This window comes from Pseudophryne corroboree, chromosome 5, assembly GCF_028390025.1.
Source record: "Pseudophryne corroboree isolate aPseCor3 chromosome 5, aPseCor3.hap2, whole genome shotgun sequence".
Taxonomy (NCBI): domain Eukaryota; kingdom Metazoa; phylum Chordata; class Amphibia; order Anura; family Myobatrachidae; genus Pseudophryne; species Pseudophryne corroboree.
The window spans coordinates 258,242,058-258,263,985 of NC_086448.1; the positions used below are offsets into that span (position 1 = coordinate 258,242,058).

At 38.5% G+C, this 21,928-nt stretch overlaps 1 protein-coding gene across 3 annotated transcripts in view; it reads left to right on the plus strand.

The window, feature by feature from the left end:
* The window catches only part of RBMS3 (RNA binding motif single stranded interacting protein 3), a 932,710-nt gene extending 912,831 nt beyond the window's left edge, over window positions 1-19,879 (plus strand). Inside the window, exons 13-14 of one of the 3 annotated variants that reach the window (XM_063922277.1) lie at window positions 11,138-11,265; window positions 15,358-19,879. In XM_063922277.1, the coding sequence (XP_063778347.1) occupies window positions 11,138-11,265; window positions 15,358-15,364 (135 nt within the window). In that variant the 3' untranslated portion in view covers window positions 15,365-19,879. The remainder of the gene's footprint in view (window positions 1-11,137; window positions 11,266-15,357) is intronic. The other 2 variants (XM_063922278.1, XM_063922276.1) reach the window with 2 other exon arrangements.
* Window positions 19,880-21,928: the final 2,049 nt, after the last annotated feature.

Consider the following 21,928-nt stretch of genomic DNA (forward strand, 5'->3'; position numbering starts at 1 on the left):
TTTGCTTCTCTAAACCACACGTGGTTTGGATCCTTGCAGTCTACCATACTTAAAATGCAGTTCACATTTTTGGGCTCCAAATTGCAGGATAGTTAATCTGTTGGTTTGGATCTGAAAATTCTGTGTCGTGGTTTGTAAACTGCATAGAGAACCTCTGCCCAGTAAATTTTCCCCATACTGTCGATACTCATGAATAAGTGATTTATTCTAGCTAAAGGTAACATGTCTTTTAAGAAGACAAACAAAACATTTAAATCTGTATTTTGTAGTTTCCTAAGGACAAGGACATGCAAGAGCATACAATCAATTTATTTATGAGCTAAACACTACGTGAAATATGAAACAAAAAGCAAAAAGGTGCCTCCCAGTACAGTACAGTATTTAAAAATATACAAAAAGGTGCCTCCCAGTACAGTACAGTATTTCAAAATATACAAAAAGGTGCCTCCCAGTACAGTACAGTATTTCAAAATATACAAAAAGGTGCCTCTCAGTACAGTACAGTATTTCAAAATATACAAATATGTGATCAAAAAATCTATGTATTCTCTGCATAGACCTGTACCCAGTGTCAATAATAAAGTCTTTACTGAATCTGATCCAAACTTGGAACACCTTCCCAGTTGATATTAATTTCCGGGTCCAAATTAGGATAAATCATGCCTCCATACTATATTCAGTTTACACTCAGAAAAGAAGAAAATAGAACATCAGAGTGTACTCTACACAAAAGAGATATATTAATGCAAAACGTGATGCACATACAATTTAAACAAAATCAAGAGATTATCTCAAATTTCCAAGTCATTTAGGGAAGATCACCTGCCCACGGGATTTACAGAACCAAAACCTCACGTCATACTACTATGTTAAATATGTAAACTGACAGAACTATTGAAATGCTATCAGTGTGTTACCCAAGAAGATAGTAATTGTATGATCAGATCTTACAGAGGGGTCTTCAGGGACGATCTGCCATAGGGTAATATGTAAATATAATCATGTTCACAGCCTGACATTACTGTGACATCACATACCAAACCATGTTATTATTACATCGTTACCTACGTTCCTGGAATACCTGCAAAAATAATGTATAATCACCTACTGCTGCCCAAGGAGGGTAGGCAAGGATCCCTAAATTGTGAATGCGATGTCAATGCACAGGCGTGAGAACACATTGCAGCAATGTGCAGGCTAAGGTAGGAGATGCATATAATCTGCAGAGCTTCATGGTGGGCATCCTCATGGCTACCTTTGGAGTTGATCCTCACCCTCCCAGTGTACACCTACCCAGCAGCTGCAGAGAGGAGCAATCGACAGAAAAATGTAAAGCCACAATGGGGGCAATTCAGACCTGATCACTATGGTGCGTTTTTTCCAGCCCTGCGATCAGATAATCGCCTCCGGCTCCTACAGGGGGAGGGGAAAAGGTCTGTGCAGGTGTGTGAATGCATTTATAGCAGAGCTGCACAAACATCAGTTTATACAGTCTCAGCTCAGCCCAGGACTTACTTAGCCACTGCAATGGACTTCTGGTGATCTGGGCCGGAGCTGACATCAGAAACCTTCCCTCCAAACGCCTGAGCCCACCTGCATTTTCCCGGACCCTGCTGCAAAACGGTCAGCTGACACCCACAAATGGCCTCTTCCTGTCAATCACCCTGTGATCGTCCGTATGATCACTTTTTTCGCACCATCTCGTCACTAGGCACCGATGCCTGGTGCAGTTGTCCAACGCGCTGGCGCATTGCAGTGCATATGCCTGCGCAGTTCAGATTTGATCACCTGCTGTGCGAAAATGCACATCAGCGATCAGGTCTGAATTACCCCCAATGCTGCGATGTTCCTGTAATCTATGGTCAGATGTATCGGTCATCTACAGTCAGATGTATCGGTCACCTATTTAAAAATAGATTTTTTCATTTTTTTTATAAAATCATGCAGGCAAAGTCTTAAACAGATGTTTGTAACCTAATGCAATCATTAAAAAAAAACAATTTCTGAGCAGTTTTGAAAAAATAATAAAAACCAGTTAAGTGGTTAAGGTCATTCTGTCTAGAATACTAGTTTCCATATACTTAATACATTATTCTAAAATGCTGTTACTAGGGAATATATTGTAAACCTACTGTTACTAAATATAAATAAATACATGGATTAACTAATATGCAGTATGTACATGCAATGTTGATACACTCCATAGGTGGAGCAAGGCATGAATATTTGGCAGAGCAGGAAACACACCCACGGCAGTGCCTTGCACTTTCTTTAAGCCACAGTCATTTCCATTAAATACATTTTCAAAGGTAGGCAAGTATGTATCATCTTTAATATATGTAGCGTCAACATATTCTCACTGGGGAAGAACAAGAATTTGCAAAAATGCCATGTAAAATTATGATTAAAATATAACTTTGTTGTTAATACAGGATAAAATACTTTGATAGCATTATATGAAACAATATAAATGTATTATATTATATTACTCATGAGGAATAGTGAAATAAAAGCAAAGAATTGAGGTGAAAGAAAAATAAAGATTGCAATTAAAAAATTGTCAATGATTGTCTTTTCTTATTCTGCTATATTATACTTATGTGCTGCATCTAAAATGTAACCAACAGAGCCACAAAAATGTGCAAATCTATTGTATTGTACCCAAGTATAATATTAAATGATTATCAGTGGTAATTTGCAACTAATCAGTTGCAATTCTTCAGTTCCCTTTAAACTCTGTATGCTGGTTCATATGGGATGTAGATATGATCCCGGCGGTTTAGGTCCTGGCGGTCAGCATACCAACGCCGGGATCCCAGCCACCAGAATGCCGACAGGGGGCCCACGACTATTCTCACTCATGGGTGTCCTTTGTTGTGCTAACCCCCTGTTGGCATTGTGGCGACCTGGATCCCAGTGTCGATAAGCTGACTGCCGGGATCCTGACTGCTGGTCACCCGTACCCAACCCGTTCACACTCTATAGACTGTATGTAGATAATAAATCTGCTAATCTCTGCAGATGTTAGTGTGTAATGTTTTATTGAGGTGATGTAGCTAACCATTATATGTTGCAAAATATATCATTCACTACGTTACAGACTTAATCTTTAGCATGGTCTCCTGTGAATTTTATAGGATTGTGTTGATTCTATTCACCACACACATTCATAGCTGAATGAGATTGCAAATACTGTTATATGTTTAGGAAAAATATCTTTATTTGCAGCCCTGGGAGGCACTTCTTTATTAATCAAGGAGAATATATTGTGCTAATTGGCACATATGTAAAAGCAATAAAGGAATAGTAAGGGAGCAGTCTCTTACAAAAATCTGTATTGTTGGTTAATGAAGATATTCTATATCTAAACAATGCTAAACAAAGACCTTTGTGTAATGTGTTAGTGCGGCTAAACAGCCACATTATATAATAAGATATTATTCATATGTAGTTTTAATTTAACCTCATTGTTAATATGTCAAGAATACCATATATATGTTCCGCCAACAATAGCGGTGTTTCAACATAATACAACCACTGTCATTGTATTAAAATAGATGGTATTATACGATGGTATCATTTAATATCTATGTATGGTTACTGCAGCATCTGAATCCACATGCCCCTATTATCTCAGCAATACACACATTATTATGTGATGCATTTGTCTTCTTCATATTGGGCTAAATGGTGCTTAGTAACAATTCCACTTCATGCATTTGTGTGGTCTAATAGATGTCTATCACATGAGCCAACAATTATACAGAGCAGTAGAAGCCTAATTTTGTATAATACAGATGTTTTATTAATACTAAACCTAATGATATCCAGATGTTGTGGGACTTGATTAAAGTGGTCTGATAGCTTCTTTACAGACAAGCCGGTATTTGCATAAAGCAGTTATGATTTATTGTTATATTATACTCCCATTCCCACTGTTTGTTTACTGAACCGGGCAGAGTTTAATAATGATGCCGCTTGATGTCAGTATGATCTGATAGTTACATTGCAAGTCTACCTGCGTTGATATGGAGCAGCACACTCAAAATAAAGGAACAATGATTTGTTATTGCATTATGCTCCCATGCCTATTTATGTGCTGAGCCAAGCAATGTTTAATAATGGTGCATCTTTAGGTCAAAATAGTCTGAAAGCTGCATTACACATCCACTAGTGATTATATGGAGCAGTGCTTTCACAAGTTATTATATTCCTATATGTATATATACTATGAAGGAATGGAAGCACAGCCATTAACTCACACAATTTCTCTAGTGCCCATCTGCAGGCAATCCCAGAACGGAGTCCAAATACAGTAGTGGTAAGCAGTGGCACATGGTAATAAATAAGTCCACAACAGCAAATTAATGCAAATTATTGTGCCTGATGACGATACAATAAAGCATCAAAATGTTGCATTCATCTTCTGTTGTGGACTTACTGATTAATGTGTGCTGCCGCTTACCAATACTGTATATGTATATATAGATATTGAAACGTTGCAGCCATAGTTGTCTAATGTGTTATTGGCACACACACCATGTGGACTACTGCCTAATGCACGTTTCGCTACCTGAGCTATTGGCTGAGAAAGCTTAGATAGTGAAACGTGCATTAGGCAGTTTTAAATTGTGATCTTTATTTTTCTTTCACTTCAGATCTTTTTATTTTTAATTCTTTTTATTATTTATACATATATTGTTACATATAATTATATCAAAGTATCTTATCCTGTAATACCAATAAAACAAAAAATGCACCAATATGGATTTATTTATTTTTCCTTCTTTTGGAATTTTTGTATTTTTAATCTCTGTCAATGGTAGCACCCCCTTCTGTATTGAATCAGGAGTACTCAGATATACCGTATAAACTATATTAATTTAACAGATAGCGTAATATTTGAAGGCACCAGTATAATTTGTTTTATGATACATTGCAATAACCAGTGCAGTTAAACTATCTTCCATATATAATTAATGACCCTGTTCTCATAATTGCCATACCAGAAACTGGGCTCACATGCCACACAGTGCTTCTATATGGTATTACTGTTCCCCAGTGTGCTCTATACATAATCAGTGTAACAAAACTTGCTGCACTCTGCCCCAACATGTTTTCAATCAGTGACTTCCCCATATATTTGATTGTGCTCCTCATGCTATTATTACATACTTCAAGTTCCATTATTGGTTCCATTTCTGATGCTAGGCTACCCAATTTACTACTTTGCTATACTAATACTAATACTATGTATCACATTACCAGTGATTTGAATCAGTGAATCAACTTTTTCCTGTTGCAAAAGAAGTATGGGTAGGCAGCAATTTCAATGTTTCCTCTCTGAAGTTTTGTCTTTGTATCAGACCCCTTAAGGGGCATATCCATTCGCCACATTTATATTTCACACAGCGCAAGAATTTATGGCCGGACACAGGGCTTTTTCTATTTAATTGGCTGTGAGAAATTTATGTAAAACCAAAAACTGCAGTCACTGTGTATAGTGCATCACACTTACTCTGCCCTGGCTGGTCATGGGTTTAGGCACAGATAATAGAGGGTCCCCTGAATAATCAGGTGTTTAATTACAGTTGCATTGTGGGAGTGGACTACAGGTGTCGGTGTAGTGTATAAAGATTTGGGCGCTAGGCCATCTCATAAAACAGCATAAAGTTTATGTAACATAAAACAGGGATATAGCAAGGATAACTTCTGAACACTCCTCCAGCACAAAGCATAATGGTTACATTAGATCCCACATCAGGGCACCTCCTCCAGCACATCACTTAATTGCAGCGGCATAAATATGGTGAACAGCAGTATGTACCAGGGTATTCTGTGACCAGTAGTGCTACACATACCAGGTTACTGACCCTCTCTCTGTCTTATCGAGGACTCTTGTCCATGGGGGGCTTCTAATCATGCCGCGTGGCTTCCAACCACTCACCCAGATACATCCTCTCCTGAGACTCACACCTTTAAAACACTCTTCTCCTGGCATCACCCTTTCACTGGATTCTGAGTACTGCTGCTCTCACACTGCAGTCTCTCCCTCTGTCAGGTGCCTTGCTGCGTCTGGCATCTCTCCCCACATAAACATGTTAAGAGCTCTCACTGAGGCTACATCTTTCTAGCTCACACACCATGCTTCTCTCTTGGCTAACACACGTGCTTCTCCTAGCTAACACTCCAGGCTTCAGGGCTGCAAAGACTATGCTGCTGCATGACAACCTTTTCTAACCTTTTATTCCCGGGGAGACATTTCATCTGGGATTTCCCGCCCTGAGCTGCAAATTGGTGAGCCCTGCCTTTGCTTTTTGCAGGCTGATCTGTCTTGCTGTGAGCTGGGCTGATAACCCCTTCTGTGCTGCAAGCTGTAGACTGCTGGCTCAGTTCTATGCAGCTCCAGCAACCCTTTTACTTTTATTACACAGTCATGCTAGCACCTGTAGTGCCACAGTTGCTTGGTGCTTGCAGGCCCTTGCAGTGTTTTAACCCTTGCAGTTCCAGGGTATTACATTTAGCCATGGTAATTTCAATAAAAAATGAATACACCTTTTTCTTGCAGTCCCAGAGTTGGGGAAATAATTAATTTAAGGTAAAAATGTTGGGACATGGTTCAAAACCCCTGGGACATCCATCCTTATGATTAATTAGACAATTTAAAGTTTTTAATTAGCTCAATTAGGCTAATAATTACATGTCATGATTGAGGTGAAATTCTGCAAAGTCAAAATAATTGGTTAAAAGATATGGGACTGGTATTTTAAACATTGCAGGTGAAAGTTACAGTGGTTTAAAATTAGCCAAAAATAAACTTTTTTTGCATTTTTATGCACCCCAAATTTTACCTACATTTAGTTAAATGATAAAACTTGTGTTTTATATTTTTTATTTTTCTAAAAAATGCAAAAATCAGTCATTTGAAACATTTTAAAAGCACAAAATAGTTAATAGACATCCATACTGTTATCCAATATTTAAACTGATTTCCCCAGTTTTTTTTAAGCAGCTTTTTGCAAAAAAATGATTGCGTTCAATTTATTGGCAATTGGATAGCATGAGAATTGGGAGGGCACAGAGCTGCAGTAATCAAAAATTGGTCTCAATAGCTGCGTCAATTTTTGTTGAAAAGATCTCACAACCAATTGAATACACCCCTAAGACAGAGGCATCCAAACTTTTTCCTGGAGTGACATATTAATAAAATTAACTTGTTTGGATGGAGGGCTACAAAATATTTACTTAGTTATCCTTCCAGCAATTAGGTCATTATTATTTTGTTGCTCAGTGCAGTTTATATTATTTCACAAAGTAATGCACCAATAGAAAATAAGCCACACCATAATGTCATGAATTGTTATGCCACCATAATGCTCTCAATTATTAACAAGCCACACAGTAATGCTCCCAACTGGTAATATGGCACATACAGCCATTCAGTCATGCCCCTTTATATGTCAGCTTCAGAGCTCTCTCACTCCTTTATATTCCAGCCTTACAGCCCCCTTAGTTATGCCCTTAATATGCTCAAAGTCCACTAATGCTATTGTATTGCAAGTGCAGACATCCCCTAATGCTCTTGCCTTACTTACCTTCACAATGGAAGGTCCAATTTTCTCCATCATCCATGCACCACACATGTCAATCCAGTCATGCCAAACCTCTACTGCTCCACCTTCAGTCTGCCCCATGGGCACTTCCCTGAGTAATCCTTCTGGCCACAGGGAGCCAGCCATGATGCACTCACAGTGACATCACTAGCAGGACCGGCAAGAATGGCCATGGGCCCAGGTATTGGGAGGATGGGGCAGGAGGCATTACCAAATCTGGAGAGGTGTGTCCACCCCACTTACATTTTGTTTTTTAGAAAAACAGTACTTATAGTGGTGTCTGCACAATGGGGCAGTGGCGGATGCAGAAGGGGACATTTTTCCCCCTTAGCAATGCTGAATGGGTGCCCCCACCAGACCTCTTCAGCAAACTTCCCCCATCTCAGCACCATTTGTTACTGGCCTTGTGTCCAATGGCGCAGAGCTGCTGAATTCCTGTCCAGAGGAATCTGGGATGGGGCTAGATTTCTGCAGGTGGCAGGACACATTTGGCCCATGGGCTGTTGTTTGGCAACCCCTGTTTTAATACATGATTTATAAATGATACATGGAGGAAAGGTTTGCATTAGTCATTACCTCAGAAGTTCAAAAGAGACCGCTTGCATCCTGGTGCTAGAGGAGGAGATATTTTTTGTGAGAAGTACAGACATTCATTATAATTGTAAAGCTCAATGGAATCTTTTGGCGCTATAACAATTTATGTTAATAAATACATTATAGGCTACAGATAGCAATAGTTAGCAGGTGAGGTATTGGTCATGTGTGCATTAGCGATCCCTTCACTTGTACACCACCGCAAGGAGCCCCTGTCCCTGTAGGTGTCTTACTGCTGCGAATAGCAGCATTAAGAAAATGTAATTATGGTGTCTAGGATTGAATCAATATGCCCCTTAGTGAGAGAGAGAGAGAGAGAGAGAGAGGGTGGGGTGGAATTGGGTGGGAGAGGAAGAGAGGGATAAAGAGAAGGAGGTTGAGTGAGAACGGAGGAAGAGGGATTGATGGAGAGGGAGAAAGAGAATTTGTGTGTGTTTGTGTGTGAGATACAGGGTCTAATTCAGACCTGATTGCTAGGCTGCGTTTTCATACAGCCTGCAATCAAGTCTGATCTGCGCATGCATATGCACCGCAATGCGCAGGCACGTTGGTCTGCAGCGCCGGGCAGCAATGGGATGTTGCGAGAAAAGTGATCGCAGGGGCGATCGCAAGGTGACTGACAGGAAGAGCCCATTTGTGGGTGGCAACTGACCATTTTCAGGGAGTGTCCGGAAAAATGCAGGAGGGACCAGGCATTTGAAGGGAGGGTTTGTGATGTCAGCTCTGGCCCCGATCATCGCACTGGAAGAGTAAGTCCTGGGCTGTGCAGAGACTGCACAAACTTCTGTTTGTACAGCTGTCCTGAACAGCGATTTCCCCCTCCCCTGTAGGTGGCGACTACCTGATCACAGGGTTGCAAAAAACGCACCCTAGAGATCAGGTCTGAATTAGGCCCATAGTGAGAGCAGGTGGGGTGGAGGGAGTCGGAGAAAGAGAGGGATAGGGAGAATGAGGAAGAGAGGCATAGAGAGTGAGGAAGAGGGAGAGTGAGTACGTGGATTGAGAGAAAGAGAGTGTTAAAGAGAGATGGTGTATGTGTAGAGAGAGAGAGAGAGAGAGAGAGAGAGAAAGAGAGAAATAAGATAAGTAATTTGATGATTTATTGAATAAATTAGATGAAGGGAAAGGTGATAGTTATTGGAGTCAAATGAGAAATCATTTATGTGATTCTCTGACAGCTAGAGTGTGGTTCATTGTAATAAACTAAATGGTGTAGAGTACATTATTAAATACAGTAGAACTTATGTTAGCGAAAGCAAAAGGAAAATAAATTTGTTCTCCGAAGAACTGTCAGCGGGTATAAATGATAAGAAAACAACATATGAGGAAAAGACCCAATCATAGGAGGATAGAAAGCTAGTCCAAGGCAGACTAGACTCACAATATAAAATACTGATGAAAAACAAGGAGAAAAGATTGTCAGTAAATAAAAATGACAAAATGTTATTTAGATACAATAGTAGTCTTTCTAAATAACTATTATTGCTTTGTATTTATTGCTGACATTTTAAAGGGGTCACCTACACCAAACTGTAAAGGCATATATACTCCATTGTACTGGATTTCCATGGTATTTACTACAGATTTGTTACTTGCACTCTAAAAATTAAATGTATATAACCAAGAGCAATACTTGCAGTGGCATTAACCAAACCTTTTAAACAGTAACTGCTGACAGTTATTATGGAATGACAAAGGCAGTTCTATGCAAAAAGAGCAGTGGGTAAGAATGTGATAACTACATTATGACCAGTATCACACCAATAGTGAGAATATTAATGGAATAATTTTGGAAAGAAGTATTGTTGACTATTTAGAGTCAAATTCTAATCTCCATGGCAGCCTGGATCTGCTACTGGATGATAATGTCAAACAAATCTAGTGGAATTTTTTGACTTACAGTATAGCTGATTTTGATTTAAGCTAGTCATTTAATACAGTACCTCAAAATAAATTATAGATATGTCCCCATACATCCAGCCTTAATATGCCAAGCACTGCTAAATGCCTGGCGTGATTGAGCCACCAGGTCCCTTGCAACTCTGATATAGTTGGACATCTTTTTTTGCCGATAAAGCATGTTACTCACAACACAATATGACTAGGATGCACCAGGAGACAGTGCTGATTAAATTGATATGTGATACTTGTATTTCTGTGTGCAACTCTGTTTATGAAGTACAACAGAATTTGGCATGGAAAAAAGCAGTGTCTGCTGCGTCATAGCACTTCGTATACAGGTTCAGAGACTCAGTTGCCCACAGATATACAAGTGATGGATACTATACAAAATTAATCAGCACAATCTTCTGGTAGGTACATCCTAGTCTCATCAGATTGCAACTAAGATGCCTATTCAGCAAAAAAGATGCCCAAACCTAGAAGAGTCTTACTGGACCTGGCGCGTTTAGAGGGTCTATTTAAATAAAACACCTCCACAAACACCCCTTCTCAGAATTAAAAATAATAATAATTGGAATTCTGTGTATCTATGTATTCCCTTGCCTACTCAGCCACTAATGAATTCAGAGAGGTGTGATAGTGCAAACCACTCCCTCTCCTTAGCATGGACCTACTGCTTGCAGCTGCACACTGCATTGATGTGCCTGGGGGCAGAGAGGTAGACAGAGTATCCTGTTTGAAACACAATTGGAACAGCTAGGCAGCTTCCTCTTCTGCTGCTTTGGTGAAGCCATGGAGTATGTAGCTGTAGTAGCACACCTTGGTGAATGACTCTGATTATCCACCAATCAGTGTGCATGAGGGGGGCTTTGCTGATCCCCCCCCCTACACACGCACACACACACACACACACACACACAAAACCATGTCATCCGGATATGCCTTGGCTGTTGAAGGGTTAAGACACGTTCTTACATTTTACTTTTTGCTATTGCACAGGAACAGACTTTGTTTATTCCAATTTATAGGGTGTTGTTGCTGATACTTCTCCTCAAACAGTGCCATCTTCATCACAGGACGCAAGTGGACAGCAGCAACAAATAACTGTAGAGACAAGTAATGAACACTCACCTGCATACTCCTACCAACAGTCTAAGTAAGCACTTGGTAATGTTATATCCTACTAATGTGTAACAACTATAATGTTACTGCTTCACTTTTCATGAAAAATCTGTTTTTGCTAAACTCAGTTTGTTTCTGCTAATAAAGCAGACAAAATATAATGTAAATATATAACTTCAAGAACGGAAAAAGATTGTCTGGAGAGTAGATGTCATTTATGAAGCGCACTCCATGGGAACTGCAGAACAGCTTTATTTTCTATGTACTGTAGATCTGGGAATCAGATGGTCTGGTATTGCCAGCAGTGGTCAGGAAACCGACGGCGGAATCCCGACCCCTAACAATACCACCAGCCAGAATCCCGGCTAACAGGGGCTATTCCAACTCTTAGGTGTCAGTGACATGCAAGGGGCTTTGTTGTGCTCAACCCCCTGACAGCATTATAGCACCCGGGATCCTGGCGTCGGTATGCTGACAGCTGGGATCCCGGCCACTGGCACCCCAACCCTGCCCAGCACATGTTTCATAGTGACTCATAGTAGGTCTAGCCATGGAAATATTTCCAGAGGCGCAGTGTGCGTATTTGTCAAAGTCCAACCTCCTACCACTTTAGTATCAAACTTTTTTCACACTAAAAATAGGACTTTCTTTATTGTATGTGGAAATTTTCTGTGCTTGTGAAAGTTTTTATGAAATTGTGTAGTGGCCAATTTATTAATTACCTGATTTTTGATCCAATAATTTTCATTTCTTATCACTGCTAATCGTGGCAATAAGAAATTAAGTATCGCAAGCATGTATCATAGTTCACAGACAGAGGGGTATATTTACTAAGCTCCCGATTTTGACCAATTTGGTGTTTTTTCTTCAAAGTGTCATCTCGGGAATTTACTAAACTGAAATCTCGGCAGTGATGAGGGCATTCAGATTTTTTTGGAAGTCAAAGAAAAAAAATACGAATGAATACACCGTCGGTCAAATACACCTGTTATTTTATACAACTCGGTAATTTACTAAAATTTCGTATTCACAATCACTGCCGGCAATAGCCAAACACTGCCGGGAAAAAATACAAATCGTAAAAAAAAGCAGTTTTCAAATAGACCTGCATTTTTTTTACCATGTTCTGATAGGCATGCACGGATCTGTGAGATTCATGCATGTTTATCAGTGGGAAGGGGTGGGTAAGAGCTAAAAATCTGAAAAAAAATTGTGTGGGGTCCCCCCTCCTAAGCCTGACCAGCCTCGGGCTCTTTGAGCCGGTCCTGGTTGTAAAAATATGGGGGAAAAATTGACATGGGTTCCCCCATATTTTAACAACCAGCACCAGGCTCTGCACCTGGTCCTGGTGTAAAAAATACGGGGGACAAAAGATGTAGGGGTCCCCCGTATTTTTAACACCAGCACCGGGCTCCACCAGTCAGCGAAATAATGCCACTGCCAGGGGACACTTTTATATTGGTCCCTTCAGCCCTGGCATTAAATCACCAACTAGTCACCCCTGGCCGTGGTACCCTGGAGGAGTGTGGACCCCTTAAATCAAGGGGTCCCCCCCTCCAGCCACCCAAGGGCCAGGGGTGAAGTCCGAGGCTGACCCCCCCATCCAAGGGCGGCGGATGGGGGGCTGATAGCCATAGTGTAAAAAAAATATTGTTTTTTGTAGCAGTACTACAAGTCCCAGCAAGCCTCCCCCGCAAGCTGGTACTTGGAGAACCACAAGTACCAGCATGCGGGGGAAAAACAGGCCCGCTAATACCTCTAGTTCTACAAAAATAATACCCAAATAAAAACAGAACACACACACCTTGAAAGTAAAATTTTATTAAACACACATGCAAACTTACATTCATACATACTTACCTATGTTGACATGAAGCAGTTTGTCCTCTTCTCCAGTAGAATCCACGGGGTACCTGTAAATAAAAATCATACTCACAAAAAATCCTGTGTAGATCGGTCCTCTTCTTTAAATTTGTAATCCAGGGACTTGGCAAAATAAAAAAATGGATTACCCGAACCATGCACTGAAAGGGGACCCCGGCCAGGGGTGACTAGTTGGTGATTTAATGCCAGGGCTGCAGGGACCAATATAAAAGTGTCCCCCAGCTGTGGCATTATCTCGCTGACTAGTGGAGCCTGGTGCTGGTGTTAAAAATACGGGGGACCCCTACGTCTTTTGTACCCCGTATTTTTTACACCAGGACCAGGCGCAGAGCCCGGTGCTGGTTGTTAAAATATGGGGGAACCCCTGTCAATTTTTCCCCCATATTTTTACAACCAGGACGGTCTCAAAGAGCCCGAGGCTGGTTATTCTTAGGAGGGGGGACCTCATGCAATTTTTTTGTGTGATTTTTAACACTTTCCACACTTCTTTAAGGTACACAATGAAGCCCTGCACGGATCACACTGATGCGGCCGGGATTCATTGTGTTAAGTCCGGCAGTGTTTTACTAATCACTCCCGTAAAACACTGCCAGACATTACGAATGACATCGACATCGGAAAACACGACAATGCAGAATACAACAGCATAGTAAATGAGGCATAAAAAAAACAAAAAGTTGCAAATTATCACTCCCGATGTCATTCGTGTTTCATCTTCAACCAAATGCCAAAAATTATGAATTTTAGTAAATATACCCCTTGGACGGGGATTCGATATGTATAAAAGTAAAGTAGCTATCAAGCAAATATTAATTGGTAAATAGGTCCTTTAGGGTGGAGCAAATATTAATACATAAGTAGGACCCTTAGAGTGGAGGATATAGGCTTCATAGAGTGGAGGAAATGTGAATTGATATATAGGCTCTGTAGAATGGAGGAAATAATATTTGATAAATACGCTCCATAGAGTGGAGCAAACATTAATTTATAAATAGGATCCATAGAGTGGGGAAAATGTTTATTGATATATAGGCTCTGTAGAATGGAGGAACTATTAATTGATAAATTGGCTCCTTAGAGTTGAGCATTAGGAGCTATTGGGAGTAAAATTTGTAACAGGAAAAATCATGGTGTGCTGCAAGGACAGATGTCAACTGCACAACCTGACTGAGTTGTACTTGGCCCCAAATACCCCAATTTTAAAATGTCATGCAGCAACCTGGCCAGTATGTGTATATGCAGCATACAAGTGCATGCAGAATTTGCACACCTAGCAGTGCAATATGGTTTGCTCAAATATAAATTCTGCACCTGTGTGATGTGCAAATTGGATTCAATTAAAACTACAAGATGAGACCTAAAGGCTACCAGCTGGTGAGTTAATTTTAATAATTTTTGGAATCCCTTATATAAAATGTGCGAGCTTCACACCTTCATTTCATTTTAAAAATTCTTGTACCACAAGAGGAAAACTTTTTTTCTGTACTGCTCCCCATGACTAGACAAATATACTTTGAAGTATAAACCCCTATCCTATTCCTCACAACCACTCTTCCTGGCAACCTTCTGCTCCCTTGCAAACCCATAAACTTTGGTAGACATGTAAACGCACTTGTGCAGATCACGGGGCACAATGGGACTAAACGTGATTTTGCACTGCGCAGTTAAATTGTGTGCTATGTAAATGACCTCCATTATGTTTTGTGGGATACTCTTATTTTATTTGTAACAGATTTCAAGTTCTGCTAAGACACAAAGTTTGTCTATAAGACTACAAATAGATGGAGCAGAAAACCATTTAGAGTCATTAATGATGACTTATGGTACACTTGCTAGCATTACCTTTCATGGAAGTGAAATCGCAGAATGCAGACACATATTTGGTTTGAGATGTGTGGGTTAATGTTATCATATATTTGCTACGATTATAAGCAACTTTGACCATAGAATTTAAAATGATAATAATAATAATAATAATAATAATAATAATAATAACAACAAACAAAGCCTGATTTTGAATGTATTACTATTGCTGTTTAAACAAATTCATCAGACAAAGCTGATGATAATTAGTAGCTTTTAAAAACTCCTATTTAATAAATATATCCCTCAGTCTTATATTGTGCTTCAAAGCTGAATTTAGGTTGTTATTGATTCCTAACTTGTACATTGTATGAAACTTTGGACTTTAATACTCAGTATAATTTCTCATCCATTGGAATTAATGCAATATGTTTTGCAGACAATGAACAGGACTGAAGAATGTTGGTGTGAAAACCTTGCCTTGAATGGAACACTTCATCAGGAAGTTGACGTCCACTTTGCACAGGCATCAAACAAAAGAGTCCCCCCCTTTTAATTTTTTCTACCTTGCTCAACAGTGTTTTTTATGTGCAGTGCTTAAAAAAAAAAAAGAACAAAAAAAAAAGTTCAGTTATGTAGTCTGACAATTTTATTTTTGCTACTCTTTCTTAATGAAGACATACCCAGGGAGAAACATGCTGGGTTATCATTTCATCTGGATCTTGAAGAACATTGCAATCTGCAGGTGTACAGCTGATACAGTAGTACAGACATTTGAGAAGAGAGAAACTGATGACAAGAGGCTGCACTTCAGATGGAACCATACCTGTCTTCCTCTAAAATTAAGATACCCATTTTTTTTCTTTTCATTTATTTCAGATGCTTCTGTTTATTCTTTCTTCCATAGGAATGATTATCATGAATTCTACTTGCCTTAATTTTAAGGACGTCTGAAGATCTAACAGCAAGAAATCAGCATACAAATAGGACATGAGGCATACGATTCGGCATTTTCATTTTACCTAACTGGTGTTGAAATATCATATGGTTTCCAGGGTTAGATATGTGATCTACAGATTGAGATGAAATTCTTTTAAAGAGACATTTTGCTGATAAAAAAATGGCGTCTGCAAGAATTCAAAAAATGTCTGGACTTCTCTGAACTTTATCTTAAGTGTTAATAGGAAAAAAACTATAGATAGCTGTAGCTTTTTACATTGTAATTAATGAACTATGAAAAAAATGAACTGCATTGAGGGAAATGCAGTTATTTTGGTTGAATGCTGTTTTTTATTTGAATTTTTATTTTCAGTTTATTTACCAAGTGTGATCGCTAGCATAGGCATTAGTGCTTTCTATCTGCAATCTTTTTTATGAGCTTTAAGAGATTTCTAGTCAGCTTTGCTTGTCATATTGCAAAAAAAGATAGCTTAGTAGTGTTAAAATTAGGTAGGAGTTTACGGTTAAAAAAAATTGCAAAAAAACAGCAATAGCTTGAAGAAATTGTTGACAATTTCTGTAGTATTTCCTAGTTGTAATCAAATGCAGCCTATGGATGGCCAATTTTATACCAAAGAGGAAGTGACACCTAAAGCAGTCATGAAGACAGTATGTTTTGTTTTGTTTGTTTAGCTTTTATTTCTTTTTATTTGACCTACATGGCCGGACCAATTTTTACTTTCATTTCTGTTTAAACTACAGTAGCTTCCACTGGTATTCTGTGTCATACATACAGTATTGTTTGTAAAACAATGGTAAGTTAGTACTGATAAATCCCACATAGTACCTGCAGCCTTTAAAAAAAAAAAAAAAAAAAATCGTAAGCCAACTATCATTTATCTATGGCATCTAAAATCCTTTTTATGGTATCGCTTTATATTTTGTATACTTATAAGTCTTCCTTGTTTTTCTAACTAGACCTCTCAGTAGCTCAGTTTGTTAAACCTGCATACAATGACAGCATATTTTGTTTACAATTTAAGTGTTGTCTGTCGTTTTTTACATGAATCATTGACAATCATTTACTTGGTATAAAAGAGGACACTAAAACAGAACATACATTTTGGGGAAAGAAACATTAAATGTTTACTTATTTCATAAAAAAGGGCTTTAATAAGTCAATGGAAACTACAGAACTAATTTTTAGAAACCCAAATCCCTCAAATTGAATAATAATGAGAGCTGGCTAATGGGAAGCCATGGGTAACATTACTCATCCAATTGATTTTCACCGCTTTAAAAAAAGTCTTAAATAATTGATATTTTGTGGTTCTGCCTCCAGAGGGCAGTGTATGTTCTAAAAGTTGGACTCCCAATTTTTTGCTGATAAGGTGAGGTGGGGGCTAAGAATGGAACTACATTTTTGGTAATTGCCCCTTTTGCACTTATTATAAAGTAGCCCTTGGTACTACTGTATGTACTTTGCATTTGAGAAACATTTAACTATTTTTTTTGGCCATACCATGTCCCTTTCTTGCTTTACCAGTGAGGTTTGAACGTAGAAAATAAAATATTTTTCCATTGCTTCATTTTCACTCTATGTACAAGCATATCCAGAAGTGTTCAGGACACATTTCATGCATTTCCATAATAAATTACAAAAGTGTAAGTGTAACTGAAGGAGCAGTCATGATTTGGATGCAAACCCATCTGCATATTTTTTTTACTGATGATAGATATGAGAGTAATTGGTGAGCCAACAGGTCTACAGATAAATGCCAGACCCACAAAACCATCTACAAAATTAAAAATAAGAAGAGTAAAGCATTTTGCTCATCACTAATTAACTAGATAAATTACAGGAGTTGTGCACCTTTAGCTGGTGTCAGGAATCCCTTTTAAGGAACATTTCAGTAACATTCACAAATGCATATGCTGTTTCCACGTGTTTGTGGGTTAGTAGAGACCCATAAGTGCCCCATAAGACTTGTTTTCTCTCTGGTTATCTGTATTTTTATAATGAATCAGTAAATACACAACAGGTAAAACCATAATGTGTAGTATGGGTATTTGTGAATGTAATAAAATGATCTTTTAGAGGAAAATACCCTTGATCCTAGTTATAATTGTTCCCAAACATGTAATAGACATGTTATAATTAATGTACAAATTGATATCATTCTATTCAATACATATATATTTTCAGTCGTGATTGGATGTTCATATGAGTTCATCCAAAAAAGTATCTGTTTGTTCCCATCACATACAAAAGACAGTTCACATCAAGAATCCACGTGTCTTTAAATGTATTATTGTTTTCTGTGGTTTGTTATTTAAAGGGATGTCCACTCAAGCCACCTAAACATTTAATGCTCAATGGTCACCTACAGAACTGCTCTCTAATATGATTTAATTTGAAGTTAGAAATGATCTTTGTGTTGTATTATTTAATTTTGTTTTTTATTAATGGCTTCTGTGCAGAGCTTCTATCCAATAAAAGCATAAGTATAGACAACTGAGCAGCTAATAATATAATTATGTTCTGCTGCTGATGTTGGAAGGAACTACATTTACCATAATCCAGCTCACAGTGCTACAAGTCACCATATATTGTAGGTATGCAGTTAAGGACTGCAAACTTGCTCCTATTCAAGTGAACTCACGTATCATATGGAACTTCAACCTTTAGTACTGTATATTCAAATTATGTGATCACAGGTGACAAGGATTAAAAAACCTCATACTTTGGAAGAGGGTTTGCCACCTCTTTCTAACCTGAGTGCCCATTAATTACCAGAAACCAGGATACATCTTCCCCTATACCAGGACCTCATAATGTGTCTGTATTGTAGGAGGTTAATGTCTTTTGATCACATCTATACAAATTTTATGGTTCTCCTAGTTTTGAAAGACTATATGTGGGTGGGGAAGATTTTTTTTATTCTATATCCCCCTGTCACTGTGGAGGATGAGTGAGGCTCATCCTTGGTAGTCTTACAGTACACGAGAAGGGTAATACATGTTAAAGAAAAATAGTTATCAAAAGCATTAAGTGCTACAAGGCACCATATATTGCAGGTGTGCAGTTAAGGACTGCAAACTTGCTCCTATTCGAGTGATTACATATCATAGGGGACTTCAACCTTTAGCACTGTATATTTAAATTAGGTAAACTATTGTGAAAACAAAGCAAAAAACAGCCATACTGTATATTATTCCACATAAGATACTGTATGATCAAATATAGAAAGACTGCTTTGAGTGGACATCACCTTTACACAATGGTTTTTATTGGAATTCTTTTTTATATATACTGTGCTGGCAGCTTTTTTCTTTCTTTCATGAAAATGCAGTATACATGTTATAGTAGCCAGAAAATATTGTTTAATATGAGTGGACACAGTTTTTATTTTTTAATCTTTTCAAACTAAGAAAGCCTCAATAATTATCAGCACTTAGGTTCTGATGTAGCTACCATGTGGGCAATGGTAAAGAGGAAAATAATCTTTGTCTGGTCCAAACACTGCTGCTATTTTTACTTGTGTAAACTAAACAACTACCCACTTTAAGCTGCTAAATGGTAAAGAGTCTCTATTAAAATAAAATAAAAATCTCATGCCTGGGGCATATGTTGTTTTTTTCTTCTACAAATGGTGTTGTGTGTAATGGGGACATACTGTAAATGTTTGCTTTGTTAAAGTCTTACAGATTATGGCATATTTTTGTTTTTGGTTCATTAGAGCATTTATTATAGAAATATATTTTTGTTTCAGTTCACATTATACACAAAATCTGTAATACTAAGGGCTAAATATACCATTGGGAGATCTAGAGAATGAATTGTTATGAACATTTGTACTACGCCATTTTTATGTTGCAGCTACTATTTGTCATTACCATTGAAGTGTCATATTTTGTAGATTTAGATGTATCCACATTTTTGAGACAGCTCTTCCCATGTCAAATCACCCAAGTGTATATTTAGCATTAAAATGTGTTTTTTGTGTGTGATTGAAATAAACAAATCATTTGACTTGCACCTAGTTATGTGATTACATGATGAAAGTTGCAAGTAGGTTCAAAAAAGGATACACATTCTAAGTACCATTCATTACAAAGCATATAATTTTGAAAGCTAAAATGTGAATTTGTTATTTGACAGATAGAAAAAAAACCCCATAGCTACGATGTGTTTGATTTGGTGTAATTTGCTGGTATATATTGAACACAATGAGCTTGGTGGCTTTATAAGTGGATACAAATGGCAAGCATTTCCAACCAGTGCATGTTAATGGCTTAATGTGCACTTATTCAACTGCCAGTCTTATCAATATATGACGCAGAAGGAATGAAATTGTATATCAACCATACAGTATTTCACACGTGACTTAACGTACTGTTAATCCATTATACACATGTTGCAATCATGAGGATATAACATGCAATCCATATTATAATGCTCATTTAATAACATATCAAATAGTATTGTACTGTAATGCTGTATCTAGAGATGTGTGGGTTCGGATTTATCCGGATTTACCTGGATCTCAAAACAGCATCTTATTGGCTATCCGGCTGTCACATGTTTTGGATAGCCAATAAGAAAAATCCAGATAAATCCAAACTTGTGCTAATGTAGCATTAAGAACTAAGTAAATCTGAACCCACACATCTCTAGCTGTAACATGTACTGGTCAATTAAACATTGGAATAACATTGAACATTATAGAGCCATCCTTAGATATTGGATGATCTTAATAGGCCTATTTATCAAGGAATATCGGTGGCCCTTTCCACTCATACATGCATGGGCAGCAGGAGGAGGAGTGAAGTGGTCACATTAGCAATTACTTAACTTCTAACACATTGTAGGAATGGCCCCTATTGAGCGATCTTTCATTTCTTATTGCTGCGATAAGCACAATAAGAAATTATTATTGGGTCTAGAATGCAATAATTAAGGAATATGCCCCAAGAATCAATCTCTTAAACATATGGACCTCAAATTTAAGCAGATTAAATAACACATTTGACTTACACAATTTAAATACAAATGCCACTAATATGGAGGTACTAATAGTTTCCAGTAATTCATTTAAAACACACAAGGAGTAACACTAACAGCTGACAAAAGAAGGTCATGAAAGCCAAGGGACTATGGGATCTATGTACTTAGCCTTGGAGAGAGATAAAGTGGCAGATATAAAGTACCAACCAACAAGCTCCTGTGATTTTTCAAACACAAAAACAATCTCAAATAATTGGGCACAGGAAGCTGTATTCTCTAACTTCTACCAGAATGACAGAGGACTTTATTGCACTTTACTGGAGACCAAAATTACCATAAACGGTGTACTAAGCTTTGTTAACAGAGTTTTTTCTTGCCACCATGGCAGATTTTACCTCTCACTGCATCTCGTCCGTACCACAATATGAAATACCTTTGATTTTTCTGAGTAGTTTAAATTTACTAAGCTGTGATGTAAGAAGTTACTGTCACCACTGTCTTCTGATATTGATGGTTGATGCCGACTTTAAGTCTTTTCTCTTACATCCTAGAGGATGCTGGGGACTCCGTAAGGACCATGGGGTATAGATGGGCTCCGCAGGAGACATGGGCACCTATAAAGAACTTTTAGTATGGGTGTGCACTGGCTCCTCCCTCTATGCCCCTCCTCCAGACCTCAGTTAGATCTTGTGCCCAGAGGAGATAGGGTGCATTACAGGGAGCTCTCCTGAGTTTTCTGTGTAAGAGAAGAAGAGAAGACTTCAAGGCGGCAGAAGACTTCAGATCTTCATGCAATTGCTCCCACACAACACACACAGGCACAGATGGGTGCAGGGCGCAGGGGGGGGGGGGGGGGGCGCCCTGGGCAGCAATAAACCTCATTTTTGGCACAAATATATATATTAGGCTGCAGAGGCAGAAAATAGACGATCCCCCGCCATTTTTATGAAATTGAAGCAGGACCGAAGACCGCCGCTGGAGGGGGCGGAGCTTGATCCCTCAGCACTAACCAGCGCCATTTTCTCCACAGAAGCTGCAGAGAACGCTGGCTCCCCGGACTCTC